Here is a 20,776-nt window from a genome sequence, read left to right as displayed (position 1 = left end):
AAATGGCTTTCACAAAAGAATACACCTTTGAGGAGATGGCTTTAGGCGCAAACACAAACAAAATGATGCCTCTCTGTCCCACTGTGACAGCTGCAGAGAAATACAAATCACATGGGGACTTTGTCTCCATTGAATTACCTTGCAGCAACAACGATGGACTGGTGTTGACCTCGTAGTGTCAGACAGTGAGGAACTCCCCATTCCTCCTCACTTTCCTCCATCTGAGAGGTAAAAGGCCAAATGCAGTCAGATTGCAGGAAGTACATATTTCTTAAGGTGAAACAGTGAACTGAATGAGCTCTTACCATTGGGGAAAAGAAAATAGGAGAAATGCTTACAAATTTGAGGTAGGTATTGAGGAAAAAACAGTGCCTTGCAAGTTGGAAGAACAGTAAGTTCTGCAATAATGTCTTGAACCAAAAGCATGGCTTTGTCTGCTTTGTGTCAAAGAAAATAGCAGTATTTTTATCAGAAGAGTGATTTATTGTACAAAAGGATGTGTTAAATGCTGGGAGTGCTCTGGAAACTGTAGCATAGCACAGTTCTGCTGAGAGCAAGCCCAGCTCAAATGGCCATCAACAACTGAGTAGATTCCTTGAAATGCTAGATAAAACTTGAAACCTTGCAAGTGTTTAGAGGAAATCAATTATTGTGGTAGTGACAATTTAATTAAATTCTCAGGAGAACAGCACAGAATTGATACCAAACAGTGAGAAGTTCCATTGAAAATAATGGAGGGAATGAAAGCGTTTTGAAATCAGCAAAAATATTTTTGAAACAATACAAGAAGAGGAAAATAGGTGCTATTGGCTTAAAATGGCTATTTTCCAGAAGAATTACAACAAGAGCTCCAAATAACATTTTGCTGCCAGATTCCCACTACTTTGGCTTCAAGATAAAGAGCTGGAAACATTAGGAAATGCATTTTTTACAGAAATTAGATTGTTGCTACTGTTTACTTGTCTTGTGTGTGTCTATAATGAATTGGTGATGAATTACTTGTAAGAATCATGGTCAAATTAATGGTTGAAAAAAACAAAGAACCCATCTCCAGAGAAGTCTGCATTGTGAGGAAGCAGCCCTCAAAAATGCATTTTCCCTCCTCATTTTTGCTATGCGATCACCTCTGCGCAGAAGGCTGCAGGAATAGATGCTGAATCCAAGATAGATTTAGAGAACACCTCCCTTTGCTGCTGTTTTCAGCCCAGCAGAAATTCATCAAGCAATTAAGATGGGACCACAAATGGCCACTTAAGCATGAATCCCTTAAGTTCTCACAATACTTACTGTCATGCCATACAGTGGAAGATGTCCATGGACTTTAAACTGATTGGATGCTGTCAGACCTCTACTTGTGTACAACAGGATATCATTAAACTAAAAAGCAAGGACAAGTATCATTAGAATGGTGTTGGCTGGCATGTATGTATGTGAAGGAAAAAAAAGAACAGTGTGTACAGGAAAGCTGAGTATTTATATGGCAGTCCTAATTCATTAATCCAAAATACTGGTTTCCGCAATATTCCACCACCTAGTGTTAGCACCTGTGATCTTCTCTGCTCTCTTTTCTGGCTAGTTTTAGGTATGTCTCCATAATTTCCCACTGGCTATTTTCCGATGCCTTCTAATGTTCTCTTCTGTGATCTCTGGGTCAGAACTGGAAGGCACAACAGTGGTGAAACAGAGCAGTACATTTCACACTCTGCTGCACTTTGAAGCTATGGAAGGTGTGTGCTTCACCAACATTTTCTCCTGCTTTGCGAGAAAAGATAGGTAAACCTGCCCAAGCGGTGTGTCCAACTCAGCCCATGTTAACAGAGCGGCTGTCTTTTACTCCCCCTATTCAGAAGGAAGCTGGGAGACCTTTTTTAAGGTAGGTGGTTTTAGGTTAAAAATACCAAGGTGAAGGGACTGAAAATCTCAATTTGTAGAGCTTCCTGCAGGTATCGACAGTTGTCCGAAGCATGTCAAATGACTGCCTGCATTTTGTTGCCGTAAAATGAATAAAATATTTTCACTGGGCCACCTGGGTCAAAGGGTGTTTTTTTCTCAAACCAGATGGTTGCATCAAGAAAATCATACTCTGTGGTGTGAAACAGAGATCTTACCACAGACCTCTACAATGCAGCAGCAGTAATTCATGAAGCTCTGTGGTTCAGCCACTAGAGGGGGATTTAATTTTGCCAATGATTACACGTGTATTTGGAATACCACAGTACTGACCTGGGATTTTACTTCCAAATATATTCTGCTGCTTAAGACAGATAAAAGACTTTGACAGTGAAAGCAACTGACTTGAGAGTCTAGTTCTCAGATTTTTAATGTTTTATACAGCTATAATACCAAGGCATCATCTAGTATCTGTTGGTATGCAAGAAAATATGCACTGTATTCATTAGGCTTCCTCTTCAGTGCCTTTAAAGGCAGAGGATAATCCTACTCAGGTAGATTTATCAGGTTATATCTTTGGCTCATTTGAAAGATTAAATGTCAAACACCTTGTAAAATCTAGCACACTCACAAGCATTTCTACATAGCCACTGCCTTCAGCTTTTGCATGCAAGAAGCCAAGGAAGTATTCTTCTGCCACACTGCACTGACTTCTCAGGGTTTTGTGTACTAAAAAAATCTGTGCACTCTGCTGGGCATCCCAAGACCCCAGCACCAAGGGCACAACATCAGTAACATAAGGAGCTTGGGAGCAAATCAGCTGGCTGAGTGGACTCCTGTGGATCAAAGACCGAGTGGGATCACCATGACATCAAAGTGGTGGGAGGAGACAAACTTGCCTAGTGCAAAACTTACAAAATGTGTCTCCAAGTACAGCCAGGTCCATCAATATGCTGGGCACTTGTGTTGGAACTGGATGATTTATGGAAAAATTTGGTTCTGTAATGTGTTCTGAGAGCATTATGTGAATTATTGTTTATATCACCAGGAGTCACTCTTTATCTTCTTTTCTGAATATGATCACTATCCCTGGTGCCACTTTTCATTTTGTAATGACTCTGCTTTTATTTAAGACAAGGTGCAAGGAGGTAGTATTTTATCATTATATTCACAATGTCATATGAAAAATAGTTTTCTCTTTGTAAGAAGCAGTTACAAAGAGAATATTGGATTTGAACAGAAATGTAGGTTCTTAACAACCAGCAGCACGGGTGATGTACTATGTTAATTTAAATAAGGCTGTTTAAAAATAACTTCAAAATTCAAGTCTAACAGTTATGTCTAATACATGTCGAGAGTTACATTTCATTGTACAAAGAAAAATTGTCTTCTTGCTCACCAGGAAGAACATCCGTTGCTGTAAACCTTTTCCAGACAACTTACTAAGACTGCCCAGTCTAATAAACTCCTGTGGGAAACAAATACAAGACAAAAATTTATCTCCTGCAGAAATTATGATTTTTTTTAAAATGTAAACAGAAATATGACTACTTGGTCATACAAATGACTTGACTGTCAGTTACCAGACTTTTAATTTTATTAAATATGTTAGAAATCTAATTTATAGGATAATTCCTGTTTGTAACTGTCTTTAGGATAAACTCCTTTCATTCATATTAAGAAAATTCAGCTAAGCAAAATTATTTTTACCTGACACTAACTCCTTCAGACAGCTCCCTCTTTTGTCAGTTTTTAAGGAGTATTTTTCACAGCACAAATGACATAAAGACTAATGATATATGTGTTCTTGGTTAGCCACTGGTAATCTTCTGTGGTGCATATGGCATACATTGCTCTCATTCACTGCCATGTAAAACCAGCTACAGGACTCAACATCACCATTAGCAGCAGACAAAGAAGGACATTTGTCTGGCAGTGTGAGTTATACTAGCACCATCCACATCATATAATACAGCACATTAATTCAGCCCATAGTGTTTAAGAATGCTTAGGGATGGCAATAGAGGAAAAGTAGCACATCTGAAACTTTCAAAATGGTTGATTTCCTGGGCTTACTGTGAACTATACAGTAACTCACCCTTATATTTCTCTCAAACCCATGAAAATATAATTTTTCAGTCACTCCCTCCAGCTTCTGCTAAGAGGTTTATATTTATTTATTACAGTCTTTCTAAGGTCATTCTACTCATACTTGTGCATGTAAAAGCCTATATAAAGCACCTAAGTCACATGCATTTTAGGAATAAATTGGCTCAGATCAACCTGTCCAGAGAAGCAATGCAAATGTCTTAGGCTTGCTTTGGTGTGTCCAGTCCCACCTGCACTGCCCAAGGGCTGAAGGGTGGAAAAGTGGCTAGAGGTGGTTATCCCTATACCACAGCGGGCTCATGGCACCAGAGAGGCCACTGGAAGCTGTTGCTGGCCACCAAGGAGTATTAACTGTAATTAGTATCATGTGGTACCACCTGATAGTCCCTGGCAGGCTCAGCACCAGCATGGCCAGCGGTGGTGACCACATGGATCCTGAGCTGCAGGTCACTGCCACCTGCAGGGACAGCCAGCCAAGGGGGATTTTCACGTCCAGTACAGGAACCAGCTCAGCAGCAGCAGATATCCTGCTCTGGGATGCCCCTGTCATTCCAGAGTTTGGGGTTACAGTGGCATTTGCCTACCAGCCCTGCCTGCAGCAGGGCAGGAACTTGAGTCAGAGCCAGAAGAACAGCCAAGGGCTGGAAGCAGCAACACCCTGGGCATGTGCCAGAGTGTGGTGGCCAATGCTTCTCATCTTGGCAGGGAAAAAACTTCTGCCCCCCATCTGCCTTTTCCTTGAACTTCCTAGGACAGGAAGACTGCTCAGACTTTAAATAGACTAGGGTGGCAGAAACACACGATGACAGCATTTAATTTCATGTGATAGAGAAGATGCAGAGGCTGTGAAATGTCCCGAGGGACTTGCCAAGGATGTGAACAGTCTGTGGATCACTAGAAAGAAACATGAGCTGTGGCAGCTGCTTGGAGACAGGGAAGAGGTAAAGGGAGGGAGTGGGTAACAGCCACAAATGCAGAAATACCTGTGCTCAGCACTGCCTTCCCAATGGCACATCAACTTCAAACACAGCTGCAAGTTCTGGTTTTGTGTATTACACACAAAAGTCAAGGGAGTGGGGAGGAAACTGCTTCACCAACAGACAACTCTCAAGTTTGCACACACAGCTACATGTGCCTAAGAAAATTAAAAAAGGCTACAAATATTACACTGTGGCTCATTTGTTCTGAAATTAGCCTTTGATTTTTAAAAGGCATGATAAGTAAGAAAGAAATGTTGGTATTCTTATGGGACAATTAATTGTTTACTTAAGGTAACACTGTCTCAATTATTGCCTAATGTTACATGTAGACTGAAGAGACTGCTCCTCCCCAGGGCCATGAGTTTCAAAGCAAGGCATGGTGAAAGGACTGAAGTTCTTCCAGCAAAATGCCTTACTTGCCTTAATCTGTCAAGCTCTAGTATCAAGGACTGGGAAAAGAAAATAAGGGCAGCATGAAGAAATGTGCAACTGCTCAAGCTCTGAATGGTGTGATAAATACTACATTTTTACTGCCTCTGTTGTAAAAGATCTTTGGAATTGCCTAAAACTCCAAATCTATATAAAAGACAGAACTGAAAAAGTTAAAAAAAAAAAAAAAAAAGGTAATAAAGAGGATTGCCTTTTCCTGTTTTAAAGGTGCTGGTTTTGGCTGGGGTAGAATTCATTTCTTCACCATGGCTGGTATGGTGGGGCTGTATCTTGGATTTGTGCTGGGCACAAGTAGCTGAAAAGATGTTTTTGTTATTGCTGAGCAGGGCTTACACAGAGCCAAAGCCTTTTCTGCTTTTCCTACTGCCACGCTGGTGAGGGAGTTGGAGGTGCATGTGAACTTGGGAGGAGTCACAGCCAGGACAAGTGACCCAAACTGACCAAAGGGATATTCCAGACCATATGACATCATGCTCAATATAATAAAGTGGGGGGAAGAAGAAGGAAGGGGGGAACATCTGCAGTGATGGCATTTGTCTTCCCAAGCCACCATTACATGTGATGGGGCCCTGCTCTCCTGGGATGTCTGAACACCCGTCTGCCCTTGGCGAGCAGTGAACTGATTCCTTGTTTTGTTTTGCTTTGCTTGTGTGCATGGCTTCTGCTTTCCCTGTTAAACTGTCTTTATCTCAACCCATGGGTTCTCTTGATTGCTTTCACCCTTCCAGTTCTCTACCTGGCCCTGCTGTTGGGGCAGTGAGCAAGCAAGTATGGTACTTGGCTGCTGGCTGGGGTTAAATCATGACATTTGGCATTATTACGTTTACATCTGAGAGTTTTTGGTGACAGAAAAAGGTTCAGATGATGAAAGGTAATTTCACATGTGCCCCTAATAAACAGGTTTTGAAAACATGCCTAATGATTTGAAATTGTATCACATCTTAATCACAACTCTGTTACTTACCCTTCCGGGGATCACCAGATTGTCCATGCCTATCAAGTCTTTCTTCAGTTCATGCAGCTTCTGGAAGTTCTCCATCTTTATCATATTTCCATGGAGCTGAGCCACCATTTCAGAAATCTCAGCCAAAGCAGCTAGATGGACAAATCCATAAAGTGCTTTTTAAAAATTTACAAGAATGTTCAAAAAGAAATACGGCTTTTGTCAGCAGTACCTAGCTCATGAACCTTCTTGTGCTACTCTTCTCCTCTACAGCATAAAGCTACTCAGGCAGACTAAAACCCACACAAACTCTGTACATCATCTTATGCATGTACAGTGGATGGGGTGGAGTGTTGTGATGAAGAGACAGTCTATTTCCCAAAAATTTGCCCTGTTTTAGTCACAGTAACTTTAGAAGAAGAGTATGGTCAATCCAGAGCACCAATGAATAGATTCTCATAAAGGGCTTAAATTCCTACAACTCTGATCAATCTAGGGATGTTCTTTATGCTTCCAAAAAATGCATTTCCCCCCCCTGCTTGCAGCACACTGGGTCAGGTCCGTATTTGAAAAGAGCAGGACATGGCAGTGTCACTTATTGTATCATTTCAGATGGCAAACACCTTGGAGTTTGTTCTCAATCCCATCAACAAGAACAACTAAAGGTCTGCACATCATTGAGTCACATCATGGCTTTACTTCGTTCTCTCCAGTGACACCAACTCCCTGTGCCATCATGTGTGGGAGCACCAACCTGGACACACCTGGCTGGGTAGGCAGTCTCTGAATGGGCCAAAGACATTGGCTGACAGTGCCAGAAGAGCAGCTACAGCCATTTGTGTTAGAAAACCACAGCCACGTGAACAGTAACAGTAGTTCCATCTTCCTTCTTACATCATTGCTCAGTACACAGTTCACCCACTTGCTAGTGGGAGACTTATGCTCTCTTCTGGGATTAAATTAACTTTTTTTTTGCTTCCTTTAGACTCTGACCTTTAAAAAAAAAATCTGCAAACACCTTAGTAAGAAACCGATCCCAGAGTGATGGGGTCTCTAAGTCACACCGTCCTCATGTTCTCTTATTTTCACCTATGAAACCTATAGTTGTATCCATTTCAAAAGTGAAGCAGGAGTCAGCCTGCTACACTCTCCAGGGAGAGGAGAATGGACACATCATCCTCATCCTCTAGCCTTGGCTGAAAGAAATGCAGGCACTACCCACTGCCTTCTTTGAGATCATTCAGGGAGCGGCGACATTTGGGCCAACACCTGTGTCACACAGCACTCCAGTGTCACAGGGCTCTGTGGCATTTCTCATTGCCACAGGTCAGGGTAGCTCTGCTTTCTGTGCACTGCCTGCTGTGGGTCTCATCCCACAGAATCTGAGGGAGCTCAGCTCACATGTTATGCCTGGGAGCAGTGGAGCACTGCTCCCTGCCCAAGTTCTTCCATGGATCTGCACCAATGCACCAAAGATAATGGAGTTATCCTTAAACACACACAGGGGACGGGCACAAGGAGGAAGGAGAACAAACCATCAGAAAGAAATGGCATTCAGCAAGCTCAGGCTACAGGAGGGCAATTTCTTCATGTTTGAAAAAAAAACCCAACCCCAAATCCAAAACCAACCCATGCTGGCTGCTTTGAGCTCCTGAAACAAATAATGGAAATGATAACAGAGCAAACTGTATTCTTGAAAAAGAAGACAAATAACACTGAAAGACATAACAACAGCATCCCTACTGGGTCAGACCAAGGGTTCACCTGGGCTAGTATTTTGTGTTATTAGAGGATCTCTAGGGAAAGCTAGGAACAACACAAGCACATATGGTATGTTCCCTGTGCACTCTCCCAACCTCCCAACTGTTTTCAGTTCAAGAGACTTCCTTAACCTGCTGTCATTTCTGTGTGTTTAATAACTCCCAGCAGAATTCTCTTCCAAGGACCTGCCCAGACTGTGGCATAATGTTTATAGAAGAGCAACCTTAATCCCACAGTTTATGGTGTTCTGAGTGGTGGATTTTGCAACTCAATCCTCTTTTTATGTAGGCTTAAAAAAAAAAAAGATTTTTTCTTTCCTCCAGCCATACACCTCTAATGGATTTGGATGTCATTCCCCAGCTCCAGGAACTGATGCCTTTTCTCTTACTTACCTCTCGAATCCCTGAAGTCTATGTGGCTTGGAGGGTAGTGCTTGCAAAGCCTCTCCATTATCTGCTTGTAGTGCATGAGCCTGTGTAAAGGTCTGAGGAGGAAGGTATTGAGAGGCAAGTAGCAGACTTTCTGTAGTTCAAAATCTCTGCAAAAGGTCTCCAGCTTGCGGGAGTTCTTGATCCCATTCTCCAGTTCCATTAAAATTTCATTGTGCTTTCGCAGGTGAATTGTCAGTTGCTTTTGTGCATGAAAGAAAAGAGGAGGCTCTTAACAAGCACTGAGAGACATGACTCAGCCCATTCCTAATCCAATAACACATCCAACTAGCACAGCAGTGGGGATTTTGCAAACAAAATCACTGTACAACACAATGGTTCTGATATTCACTTGCCAAGGAGAAAAGGCATTACTCATTTGAAATAGACACCCCCACCCCCTCTGCATTCCCAGGAAAACTAAAGTACACCATTCAACAAAATTAACTCTCTTATCAGTGAGAAATCCAAAGGCAAGGAGATGACATGAACACAGCTCATGCAAGTAGGTGCAATGGAGACAGCCAAAAAATGTGAATGGGATTTTCTAAAAGGATGAAGGGATTTAGATGCCCCAGTTTCCCTTAGGTGGTTTTGGGGAACAGAGATGTAGGCAAATGGACTTCTGGCTTCTGCTCTCCTCTTATTAATTAGAAGTTGCATCTCTTGGGAAACTCAACAAACACAAAACCAGAGGCATTGCCTGACAGAAATGGGTATGTCACAAGATCTTCATCCTTAGACTACATCCTCTTCTCCTTAGTGAAGTCTCTAAATAATCCCACTGGCAGCATGGGAGCTGCACACCAGCAGTGAATGAGGTTTGCATGAAATACGTAACTCCATTTAGGTCTCAGTATCACAGGTATCTCAGTATCACAACTCCCCCTTCAAACAGTTCAGCAGTATTTTTTTTTAACAATTTACACAGGGAATTAATTGTGTTTTGAAAAAGGTAAACTGGTTCTTCAGGATGTACAGAGCTTCTCTGAGCAGTCAACTAAAGTTTTCCAGTAAATGGTAGAATATTAAACAGCAGCAAAAAGAAACTGAATGCATAAATTGAATGGACTTGGGAAGAAATTCTCTCTTAATCTGAAGTTTGTGCTTTTTGACACATTTCCAGTCAACTCTCTCTTTCCTGTGATTTGTGACATATTTACCAGAAACATACCTTCCCTAGAGCCAAACTGCTTCCTCCACACATTGCATATTCATTTTACAAGTCTGTAACTCAGGAAAAGACACAGCAGACCCTCTGGGCTGCTACAGAGACTACCCATTAATTACTCTTCTTAACTTCTTTCCTATGGTAATTAAACACGTAGTGTCAGTTTTCAGATCTTTTAACAGGTCTCATGATAAATAAGTACAGATTTTACTAACTTTATTTCTGTTTCTTGTGCCATTCTTTTAAGTTAAACTAGCTTTTTTCTCTTTACTCCACCTATCAGTTGATCAGTGGTGGTGGATCTCAAAGCAAATGAAGTAAAACCCTTTAATGGGAAAGGGCTGCCAGGTCTGTTACAGTAAGGACTGTACACTGCCTTCAGACTAGTGACCCAGAAGGACCTGCAGACAGCAAAGGACACACAGTTTAATGCTGCAAGATACCAAGAGCAGAGACAAAGTCTGTCTGAAGGTCTATGGTATTCTAAAAACTGTGAAGAGCTGCATGCTTCTTGAGAGTAGAGATGAAGATAGAAAAGTCCCCTCTACATTTCTTCCAATGCATGTGAATTACATCTTGAGGGGAAAAAGCAGTTCCTGGCTAAGTACACTGCAGAGAGAGTAAGGCTGCCTTACTGGTGACAGGGCTGTCTGTGTTGGGGATGGTAAATGGAGCTTTCTGTGCTCCCTTTTTCTGATCTGCCGTATAATCGCTGTGCGTCACTTCGCTTCTCCGCGTCTCTCTCTGTCCTTTTGAAAGACAAACCGAGTCCTAGCCAACATCTCGGGAGAGCTGTAATGATTAAACTGCCCTTTCCTCTAGCCAAGGACTCAAGGCTGCTCCATTTACTAACTGCAGAATGCCCAAGTGGCCATCCCCAAGGAAAGATTTATTGGAGAGTTTCAAAATCACTCGGAGATCTGAGTGCTGAAGGTGAAATGCCATGTTCTGCCCCACACCAGCCTGGGTGTGTAGACACATCACAGTAAAGGTGAACTTACATCCACACTGTACAAATCTGTAGAGTTTTCACAGGCTCATATGCCTGCATTCCATGCTATTTTCTCAGTAACACAGAGCATTGAGAATACTGCTCTGGCCAGACTAAGAACAGTTGCAAAGTCCTCCGAACATTACACCTAGATTTATGGTTCATACATGTATTTTTACTTCTAGTTTTAAAGGCATCAGAGGCAATTATTCTCATGATTCAAAAACCTTTCACCTAACTTGGCACTGTAATGCACAAATATAACTTTCCCAAGTCAAATCAATATCCAGCTTATGGTCAATAATCCTGAAATATCTTAACATGAATATTTGCAAGAAAAAATAGGCACACTCAGCATTTGAATAGTCTTTTCAGCCACACAAATTTCAATGCTTTGCCTTCTTATTTGAAGGAAAAAAGAACTGGAAATGAAATATTCCCGAACTTTTGTGTTTGCTGCTTCTGTTCTTAGGAGAGTGGAGGAAAGGGGCTCAACAATTTTAAATCAGCTTGCAATTCTGAAATCCCAGGGAAATCCACCAAATGCTTGCTACATCATCAAAGGAAACTTTTATAGCATAAACCTTGATTACAATTGGCAAAAACCAGCACAAGAGGCAATATCATATAAAAATGAAAGGCATGCTGAACTTAATCTGTGTCAAAGCTTAGCAGTTATAGGATCATTCCTACCTTCATACTCTGAATGTTCTTCAGCATAACATCTCCGATTCTTTGGTAATCTCCTTTAATGTGAGCATTAGAGCGGCCTTCCCTGTCAGCAACAGAAATGCCACACACTTCAGTCATGCAATAAAACTGCATAATCACTTACAAGCACTGGAAGTCAATAGCTCATTTCTTTTAAAATCCTGACCCCCATGCTCCTTCACTCATAAGCTTGTGAGGAATCTTCCTGACAGACATGTAATTCCCAGGTGCAGTACACCCTTCACCCAGTCTGCCTTTCACTCCTAAACACAGAGAGGACAGGCACTTAACAGAAGGATTAGACTTTTAAAGAAAACTGCTAGCAGTTTTGAACGCACCAGAGAAGGCTGGGAATGGTTTGGGGGAATAGAAGATATCTGAGTCCCATGAGAATATGTGACCTTAGAGCAGAAGGTTAATTCTGTTCAGATACAATGACTGAACCCCAGAACAGGACCTGGGGGATGTTCTTCCTCTGAAGAATTTTCTGCTTGTGCAAGGGACAGTGGGGCCAAAAAAAAAAACCAAAAAACCCAAAATCCATCCAGCATCTTTGACTCATAAGTGTTACATATTGGCAGGAATTTCCATTCAGTATTTCACTTATGGTATTAGAAATGCAAAGTGCTGCCTCCCACCCAGCCAGCTGCACTTCGACGAGTGCAGCATTTGGAGCACCACTTCTCCTGATAAAAAAGATATTCCTGTATCTAAATCCATGTGTGAGACAGACAAGGATACCACACCCTGAGTGAAATCAAACACGTGGTTTTTAAAAACAAGGGGGGGAAAGTCATGACTGTAAGAACCTAACTGTTACAGATCTGTTCCAACAAAGCTGTGCTTTCAAAAGAAATCACTAGGAGTGTGTGGGGAGAAGCACTGTGCCCCTCCCCTTGCCAATTTTATCTTTCAAAGAAGAGATTCCATTGATAAACAAGGGATTATTCCATGTTCATTTGAACAACACCCAGTTTCATAGACTGCCTTTAATAATTTCCTATTGTGTTAACTCTCCCAGGCACTCACATGCCATTTAGGCAAGGAAAAACAGTACTCATCAAGATTTTTAATATTTTTTTTCTGAACCCGAAGGTTACACTGGGGTAGGAAGTTGGGTTGTGTCACTGGTAACTTTAATTACCATCATTGTTTTGCAAAAACATTATGTCATATAAACACTGCCATAGTCAAATCATGCCCAAGAAATGTCTAAACTGAAAGTACAATTTCTGTCTTCAGGAAGCCTCTGTCTGTCAAATCATCTGCACTCTATGCTGTTCCTTAATTCTCCCTTCCCCCATGACATACCCATCCAGCAGCTCTCCCCACTGAGGTTTCCTCTGACAGGTTGTAAATAAAACCTTCTAGCCACTAAAGCTCTGCTCCAAATGGTGCATATCCAAGTGCCCCTGACTGAAAACCACGACCATTTGGAGTCAGGCAGCAGCCCCACACTGGCAGGAAGCAAGGGAAAGCCACTCTGCACCCATGAAGCCAGCATGCAGCATCCCCTCCCAAATGGTTCATGCTGGGCCTCTACACACAAGCTCAAAGTGTCAAAGCCAGATGAAATTGTGCTGCTGCCAGCAATGGAATGGTATTCAGCAATTATCTCTATAAGAATTCTTGCTTTATATGTTATTCTCTCATTCTCTGGCACTGCCTGGATCCTTTTTCATGTGTCTACATTTGATTTAATCTAATGGACTTTGGCAGTTTTGTACCTTTCCGAGTATGAAATATACAGTTATCTACTTACTGCCAAGATAAATATTAAGTACATCATTACAGACTGCTTTTTCTAAATAGACACTGCTTTTCTGATCTGAAGGCTACAATACAGATTGGCTAGAACACACAGTGCAAATGTCTTATCTATTAGCTGGCTACTTGGAAGCTGAGCCCAAGCCTACCAAAGTCACAGTGAGTGCTTCCAACAGCTAATAATTAATGGGGCTGTTCATGGAACAGTCAGGTCCTTACTTCCTAAAAGCTGACCCTCTTCAGCACCACCAGCACTGACTGATTGCACAGCATCTCACCACATCAGTCACACACATCAGGAATAGTCCCTCTTCACTGGCATCAGCCACAGACTTTTAGGGCTTTCAAAACTTGCTCTGCATCTTGGCAGAGTGACAGAGACAGAGAGAAGGGGGCTCCCAGAAGCAACAGCCTCTCTTCAGCTGTTGGCTGAACAGTGAAGAGCTGAATGGTACCAGAGCCCTCAGCCCAGGCCGACAGAGATGACCTGTGCTACACACAGATTAATCCTGCTGGAAGAAATAAACCCAGGGTTTTTTTCTTAGGAGAAAATTGTGATGGCTGCATATTGCTCCTTGTTCCAGCCACTCTTCTTGCTTTAGTTATTTATTTACAGGCAAATGAATTTCCCTTGCAACAGAGATGATCTTCCCACTGGGGAAGGTGCACAGGCATGTAGGCTGTGATGTGGACAGAGAGGCAGGGAAAGCTGAAACTGGGCATGAGGGAACGTGACAGCTTCCCATCTGGCTCCTAAAACCCAACCTCCACTCTACCCCAGCTCCATGCTGGGACCCCAGAGCAAGCCCCAAGCTACATTGCCATCTTCCCCAGCTCCTCAACATATAAATCCCAAGAAAATAAGAAGAAACACCAAGAAAAGAGCATCCAAATACAAAGAATATAAAAATAAAACCCAAGCACACAACATATCAGATGATGTCTTACTGCTGCAACAGCCCAAAGCACAGGAGCAGGAAAGAGAGTTCTTCCTGTAGTATATGTTTTGAATAACAACACTCGGTTTGCTGAGAGGGAAGAAGCTGCTCATTTGTTGTGCATCAATGGCTAAATTGTTCTCCTTACTCCTTGTTTTCACGGGTCACTGTTTGAACATGGTATCTATCTGCCAGTGACAAGGGAAAAAACTTAGGGCCTAGGGTCTCACAGCTTTTCATCAGGAGCTGATTTATGGTGCCCATCTCCACAGAAGATGTAGGAGCAGTCTTCCCCATGCATAACGTGCCCTTACTCCACTGACATGGTGGGGGAGGTCTAAAGCCACTCAAAATCATGCTAAGAAATGAAGACTTTATTGGTCATTATAAGATAATTTCCCATTTTTATCCAAGTAGTCCCTTCCTTTTTATAGCAATACAAGTGTACAATAGCAAGAAAAGAGAAGACTGGCTTACAGCTGGTAAGAAATTCAGACACTACCTTATATATATTACTCCAAACAGCTATCAGCTTGATTTACAGGAATTACACAAGCAGCCCTGTCAGATTTTCGAATTACATGAAGTTCTCAGTGTATATAATTAAAAAAATAATAGAAGGAAATCTCAAGTCAGCCCATACCCTCAATCAGAAGAAACCAAAATTCAATAGGGATGGTGGAAAGGCAAAAAAGAAGAGAAAGATATCTCAGTAAAGATTTTTTTGAGGCAAACACAGAAGTCTTTGATTGCAGCCCTTGAATTGCAGCCAAAATAATAATAAATCAATTGTAACAAATTATATTTACAATGTATGACTTTGTGTTACATGCTCAGGAACTCCCTCCTGAATACCATAGCTGGTTCTTTGACCACCTACACACTTTGAAGCTTTTTATGACTTTTATTAACTAAAGTTCCAATACTAAAAAATACCTTAAACATTCCCCATTACAACTGCCTTTTAAATAAGAGGCATGTTTTGTAATTGGAAAAGAAGAGCCAATAGAAGCAACACCCCTTTCCTTGCTCACACCCTGCTTTTCACTGCCCTGCCCGCTCCAGCTGGCACTGCAGCCGGACTTTCAGCAGTGAGTGCTGCATGACACGCTGCTCAGAGCCTAAGAAATGCACCGCTGAAGCCATCAGAGCTTCCCAGAGTCATACCAAGCCTTTGGAGGGTGTGCATACATATAAAGACTTTGGGATGGCTACTACCCCTGTTGTGGGAGAAACCCAACCTACAGCAAACACACATCAGTAACGCTTTTAAACGGTAAGGGATCCGAGCAAGTAACACCACTGCAAGAAAATGTGCTGTAAATGCAACAGCATTCCATATCTTGCTGTGGAACAGCCTCAGAGCTGACCCTGGGTATATCCTGCCAGGAGAGCCACAGAGACTGATGCAACATGGCTCTAACTCTGACTAACAGATCCTGGATGTGCTACTTCTCTCCCACAATTTCCAGTTAATTTGGGCGTAGCACAGTTCCAATCCCCAGAGGTACCCAGAAGTGACTTCAGCAATGAAAACTATCCTCTCAAAATCGAGCCCCGTGTGCTGGCACCAAGCCCCTCTCAATGTCTTGTTCTCAGGAATCTGCAGTGCATAACTCAGAGGTTTGTACAGCTACACACACCTCATTTCTGTACCCAGGACAAAGACACTTTTGAAAGTGCCCTCCTCGTGCCTCCTCAGCAGACATGCAGAACCAGCTGAGCAGCCAGCACACTGCTTTTGAGAAGGCAGATAAGGACTGCTGCCTTGTTTATATAAACTGTCTATCAGGCTGCTCTTCCTGAGCACAAGTATTTCTTCTCAAACAAAAAATGGCTAATAAATCAACATTTGGCTCATCTTCCTACACCTCCCAGAGAGCTTTTTCATTAGAGGTTTTCAATTTTGCTTCCACAAATCCTGATTGCACCTTCTCCTTTCATATGCTGAGGTTAAGAGCCCTTTTTTTTTTTTTTTGCAAATTACCAGCCACACATTCCCATCTGGTAACACTGAGCAGCAGCTTTCCTCAGAAAGATCTGCAAGCCAAACTAGCAGCTTCCCTGGGAGAAGATGAGTCTGCCTGCACTTCTGGGAAGTACATAACCCTTTTCTTTCCTAGCACATGATAAGGCCCATACCACAGATTTCTACTACCTGATGTGGGCTTCCTTGGGCAGAAACAGCTATCCTGGCTTGCCCCAGTGTTGCTCTTTATGCTGCTCAGTGGTCAGAAAAGGGACATACTTATGGTTCTCTATCTGCCAATTTCTGTCATCATTTAAAGAAATCAGTATGGATACTTGCAATACATTTCATGGGGTGTGGAAAGATGAGCTCAATTCTTTTGGATGGAAAATGGTGCTTGTGGCCCAAATGTGGCCCAATGTTATTAAACAGCTGAGGTAAAAGAAGGAGTAGAACCTACATGACTTCTCAGATTCAACCACCCAGAAGCTGATGAAGTATGTCACACTCTGCCTGCACTGCCCACACCTCTTCCTCCTTGCCATAAAATCTCACGGGTCTTGGGAAACAGGAGCCAACCTAAAGTCACTGACATATGCCTCTCATATTTTCTCCCAGCAAAAAGGCTTGGGAACTCCTGGCCTTGCTGAGGAGTCCTGGCAGCCAGGGCCAGCATCTGGACGCCCAAGTGCCGGATGCAGCTCTTCTGGCACTTGCTCACTGAACAGCCTGATGTGTGCTCTTCCCTCTCCCACCTGAGGCAGCTTCCTGCTCTTCCCCTCTTCTCTTCCCTTCCTGTGTGAGAGGGCAAAGCACCATGCCTGCCTGCATCCACCAAAGGTCATCCTTCCTCTCCTCAAACCACACGGCCTCCAGTGGGGTACTCCACTTGCTCCCAGGAACATGGGCAGCCTCCACAGCTCAGCACAGTTGTGGCAACTGAGAAGATTCATGGGCTGCTTTACTGGCCCTGCAGCAGCACAGGCAGGGCTGGAAACATGGCCCAGAGCATGGTATCACTCATCTTAGGATGCTGTGCAATAAAACCACCAGGAATCTTCTCAGTTTCATGGCCAGAAAGAAACTCTGGCTGAGAAAAATTCTCTGACTGCCTATATTCTGCAGCTAACTATTGGTGTCAGTATCAGTGTATGTCATATTTAAAAATATCACTAGGCCCTGGACACTGAGATGTGCTGCTCTAAGGAAATGCAGCACTAAAGAGAAAAATGGGTGAACTGTGTAAAGAAACAGATCAGACCTGCCAGAATCTATAACCAGGTCAAAAGGATCCTGGCCCTTAAGATGTTCTGTAACAAACAGCCTGCCCCTGACTACAGATTCAAACACTTCAGAAGCCTTCAAGCAAACCAGAAATGCTTTTAATAATGTACACAACCTGAGCTTCCTCCAGCCAAATACTAAATGTCTATGGATGTTTTAACAAATTAAAGGCACGGAGACATCTAACAATTGTTATGTGCAATCCCCCCTGAGCCTTGTTCTCACCACAGCTCTTCTGCATCAGCAGCAGCTTCAATATAAGAGCAAGGAATGACCTCCTGTTAGATCTTCCAACATGCAGCATGAAGTTTGAAACAAACCTTAGAGAAGTGCACTGATGTCTGTGTAGAGTGAGCAGGCTGAATTGCACTTTAAGTTGATAAAACTCAGCATCCTACTCACTAGGGGAACACAGAGGACTGGTTGCAGAAGGCTCTCTCTCTCTCTCACAAGCTCCCACAGCACATGTTGGTAGCTAGGGGTTTCCAGCAGCTTGATGAAGTCCACAACCCTTTCATTCAAAGGCGCTTTTTTTGTAGGACACATCACCCTCTGACAAATGCAGAGCAAGCTCATGTCTCAGGACAAGTGTCCCACCTTCCTCCCCCCATCCACCTCCCTGGAAATTTAAGAGGTAACACAGAAGAGTCAGATTTAAATGAGCTGGCTTGAATCCTGCCCACACCTGCCTGCAGCTGTGCTCAGCCAGGCCCATGATTTGCTGGGCAGCTGGGAGCGACCTGCCCTGAGGTGGTGAACTCAGCCAGAGCCCACTGCCTTAAAAACTCCCGGGGCCAAAGAGAGAGGTGCCATTCTGGCAGTGTGGATATTGAGCTGAGTGACCTTGACCATGCTGCTGAAGGAACTCCCTACCACATTGCCACCAGCTTCTTGTAGATGTTGAGGGGCTGTTTAATTTTGTCCCTCCCTGTTTAATTAAACACTAATCTCTATAGGATAGAGTTTATTGCTTGCGGCTTATCTCAGCATCTGTGGCATTATATAGAAACACCAACACCTCCAAAATAATACCTGTCAGCAAGTCGGCCTCCCTTCCCAAGGCATGTATTCAAATCTTCCAGAAGTTTAACAACCATCACTGTCTACAACAGGGGTATTACACTAGGAACATGCAGGCTGTTGGCTGCAAACTGAATGCAGGAATGTGGCTGCTTTTCTGTCAAGTGATTCAGAGCAGCCGACTGAGAAATCCCAGTGGCCTTACACTAACTGTGGAAGGACATGCAATAGCTGAGCTGACAAAATCAGAACGAGGTGCCCAGCTGGGACAAAGTTACCTCAGCAGACTATTTCTGAATAAATTTGGATTGCAAAGTAACTTTGTAGCAGATCAGCACTTTAAATCACAGTGCAGTTAAAATATGATATTACAAGCTTTAAACTGAGGTTTACCACCCTGTGAAACTTTATGGAGAAGCTGAAAAACAGAAGGTTTACTCAGCTCTAAAAGAAGCTAAATGAAAAGAAGAAACAAAGTAAAACCAAGGAAAGTCTAGAAGCCTAAATACTTTGTCTTTCTTTTAACATAACTGGTCCTTACCTCCACTTACTACAATGTCACCTTTCCACAGCAGGCTGGTAGTGCAGCATCATCCAATTTTTGAAAAAAAACATCACACCTGTATAGGAGGTTTGCATCCACCTCTAATGCCACCAGAAGGATATAGGAGATATCTCTATTTCAACATGTGCCCAGGAGTCAGCACCCAGTGAGATTAGATTGGTCTGACAGAGAGCAGAACTTGGTCCTTACTGACTGCATAAATTTTCCTTTTCTCGCCACACACATTAACCCCAACTAGTTGGGGATTAGCTCCAACTACTGTTAATCTTACACCAAGGCTGAAGAAACAATCACTGTTTTATAACATCTAAAAGAGCCTTCTTGGAGTACCTGTAATAAATGCTGCTTAGTGCAATGCAATTAACACCAGCAGCAGCCCAATGAAAAAAAGAGCAATGCAAGCAGGGTGGCTGTGCAGCACATGTCTTAGGAGTAACTACATTAGTAATATATAAATACATATACAAACTAGATACACACATATATATAAATAATTATATTAGGAGTCAGCCAAAATCCTGGGTGAGGATGTCAGCTCTAAGAGGCAGTACCACATTGCCCTCCTCCCAGAGAACACCTGCTAATTCTGCAACTGTGCAGGGTGGGTTTGGACAGCACTAGTCTGCAAAGTGCTGTGCCCTCATTAAGTGATCTCAATACATCACAAGAGTTAAACTCACACACTCTGAGACTGTGTTTTGCTTTTGTTTTGATTCGTTAGTTAAAGAGGCACCTGTCTTAATTAAACTGATTAACACCCATTAGGTGTGCCTGCTCTGCTTTCACGTGATTTTCATTGTCACTTTTCTAACTGAAAAGGAAAAGCTCAGCTCCTAGAACCAAAGATAAGTTACAAAAAATGCCTATACAGAGCAAGACAATCTAGTCCAGACAAGTCTAATCAGAGAGAGTAGAAGGCTTCTGCTTATGCTCCTGCCTCTACTAAGATTTCAGTGGTCAAATGAATTAAGAGCCTTGCCAGGGAAGAATTATTCACTTCATAGCTATTTTGTAAAAATGTCATGTTTTACTGTCACTATTATGTTAAGAATAGGTAATTTTCAATCCCAGTGTCCTCTTCCAAGACTGTCAATTTGTAGAGTGCACTGTACACCCTGTGAGTGTCACAGCTGTGATGCTGCAGAATGAGAAGCTGCTCTGTGAAATCCTCCCAGCCTGCACCTATTTTGACAGAAACAGAACCCGGTCGTTTGCCTCTCCCTCTTTATTACTGATAAGCCTTGCTTGCAGCATGTTCTTCAAAGGAGCTGCCATGTAGAAACACTGACATTTGGCAAGAGAAAGCTTCATCCAGAATTATGATCTCATTTGCATATGTCTGTAACTGAGATATCTGAACAACAGAGTTTGTCAAGTAAACATGAACAAAGCACGACTCAATAAACCCTGTCTGTTAATAACCAACATCTGTGACTTTCACAAATTAAGCCCTACAGTAGATCACAAGGAGTTAGCAAAAAGGGAATGCAAAAATGCTAAACTGCATGAAAGAATACAGATAAATAACAATCAACAGTCTTACCACAGAGCAAGTCTCTGCTCAATTTCCTTGAGAAAACCAGTGTGAAATTTGTGCAAAGGTTCGAAGTTGGAGAAAATTAGATTTTTCAGTGTTTCAGGCATGCAATCCTCTTTACTCACTGCACTCTGAAACCACTACAAAGGAAAAAAGAAGCAAAATTATCAGTGGGTGGACTGCAGAAGGTATGATCATTTTCTGTCTTTATGTACCTAACCTAAATACTCCTAACAGCTAAGCCAGCAAGGATCTTATTTAG

The 20,776-nt window shown here is 42.5% G+C and overlaps 1 protein-coding gene across 7 annotated transcripts in view; it reads right to left on the bottom strand.

The window, feature by feature from the left end:
- The window catches only part of FARP1 (FERM, ARH/RhoGEF and pleckstrin domain protein 1), a 200,840-nt gene that overhangs the window by 6,773 nt on the left and 173,291 nt on the right, over positions 1-20,776 (bottom strand). For all 7 annotated transcript variants that reach the window (XM_068182500.1, XM_068182498.1, XM_068182494.1 and 4 more), the window contains exons 16-22: positions 20,521-20,654; positions 11,417-11,498; positions 8,526-8,763; positions 6,394-6,524; positions 3,290-3,358; positions 1,288-1,377; positions 139-221 (exon numbers count right to left, since the gene is read on the bottom strand). In XM_068182500.1, the coding sequence (XP_068038601.1) occupies positions 139-221; positions 1,288-1,377; positions 3,290-3,358; positions 6,394-6,524; positions 8,526-8,763; positions 11,417-11,498; positions 20,521-20,654 (827 nt within the window). The remainder of the gene's footprint in view (positions 1-138; positions 222-1,287; positions 1,378-3,289; positions 3,359-6,393; positions 6,525-8,525; positions 8,764-11,416; positions 11,499-20,520; positions 20,655-20,776) is intronic.

This window comes from Anomalospiza imberbis, chromosome 2 (assembly GCF_031753505.1).
Source record: "Anomalospiza imberbis isolate Cuckoo-Finch-1a 21T00152 chromosome 2, ASM3175350v1, whole genome shotgun sequence".
Classification (NCBI taxonomy): domain Eukaryota; kingdom Metazoa; phylum Chordata; class Aves; order Passeriformes; family Viduidae; genus Anomalospiza; species Anomalospiza imberbis.
This window is presented reverse-complemented; position numbering and strand designations above follow the sequence as displayed.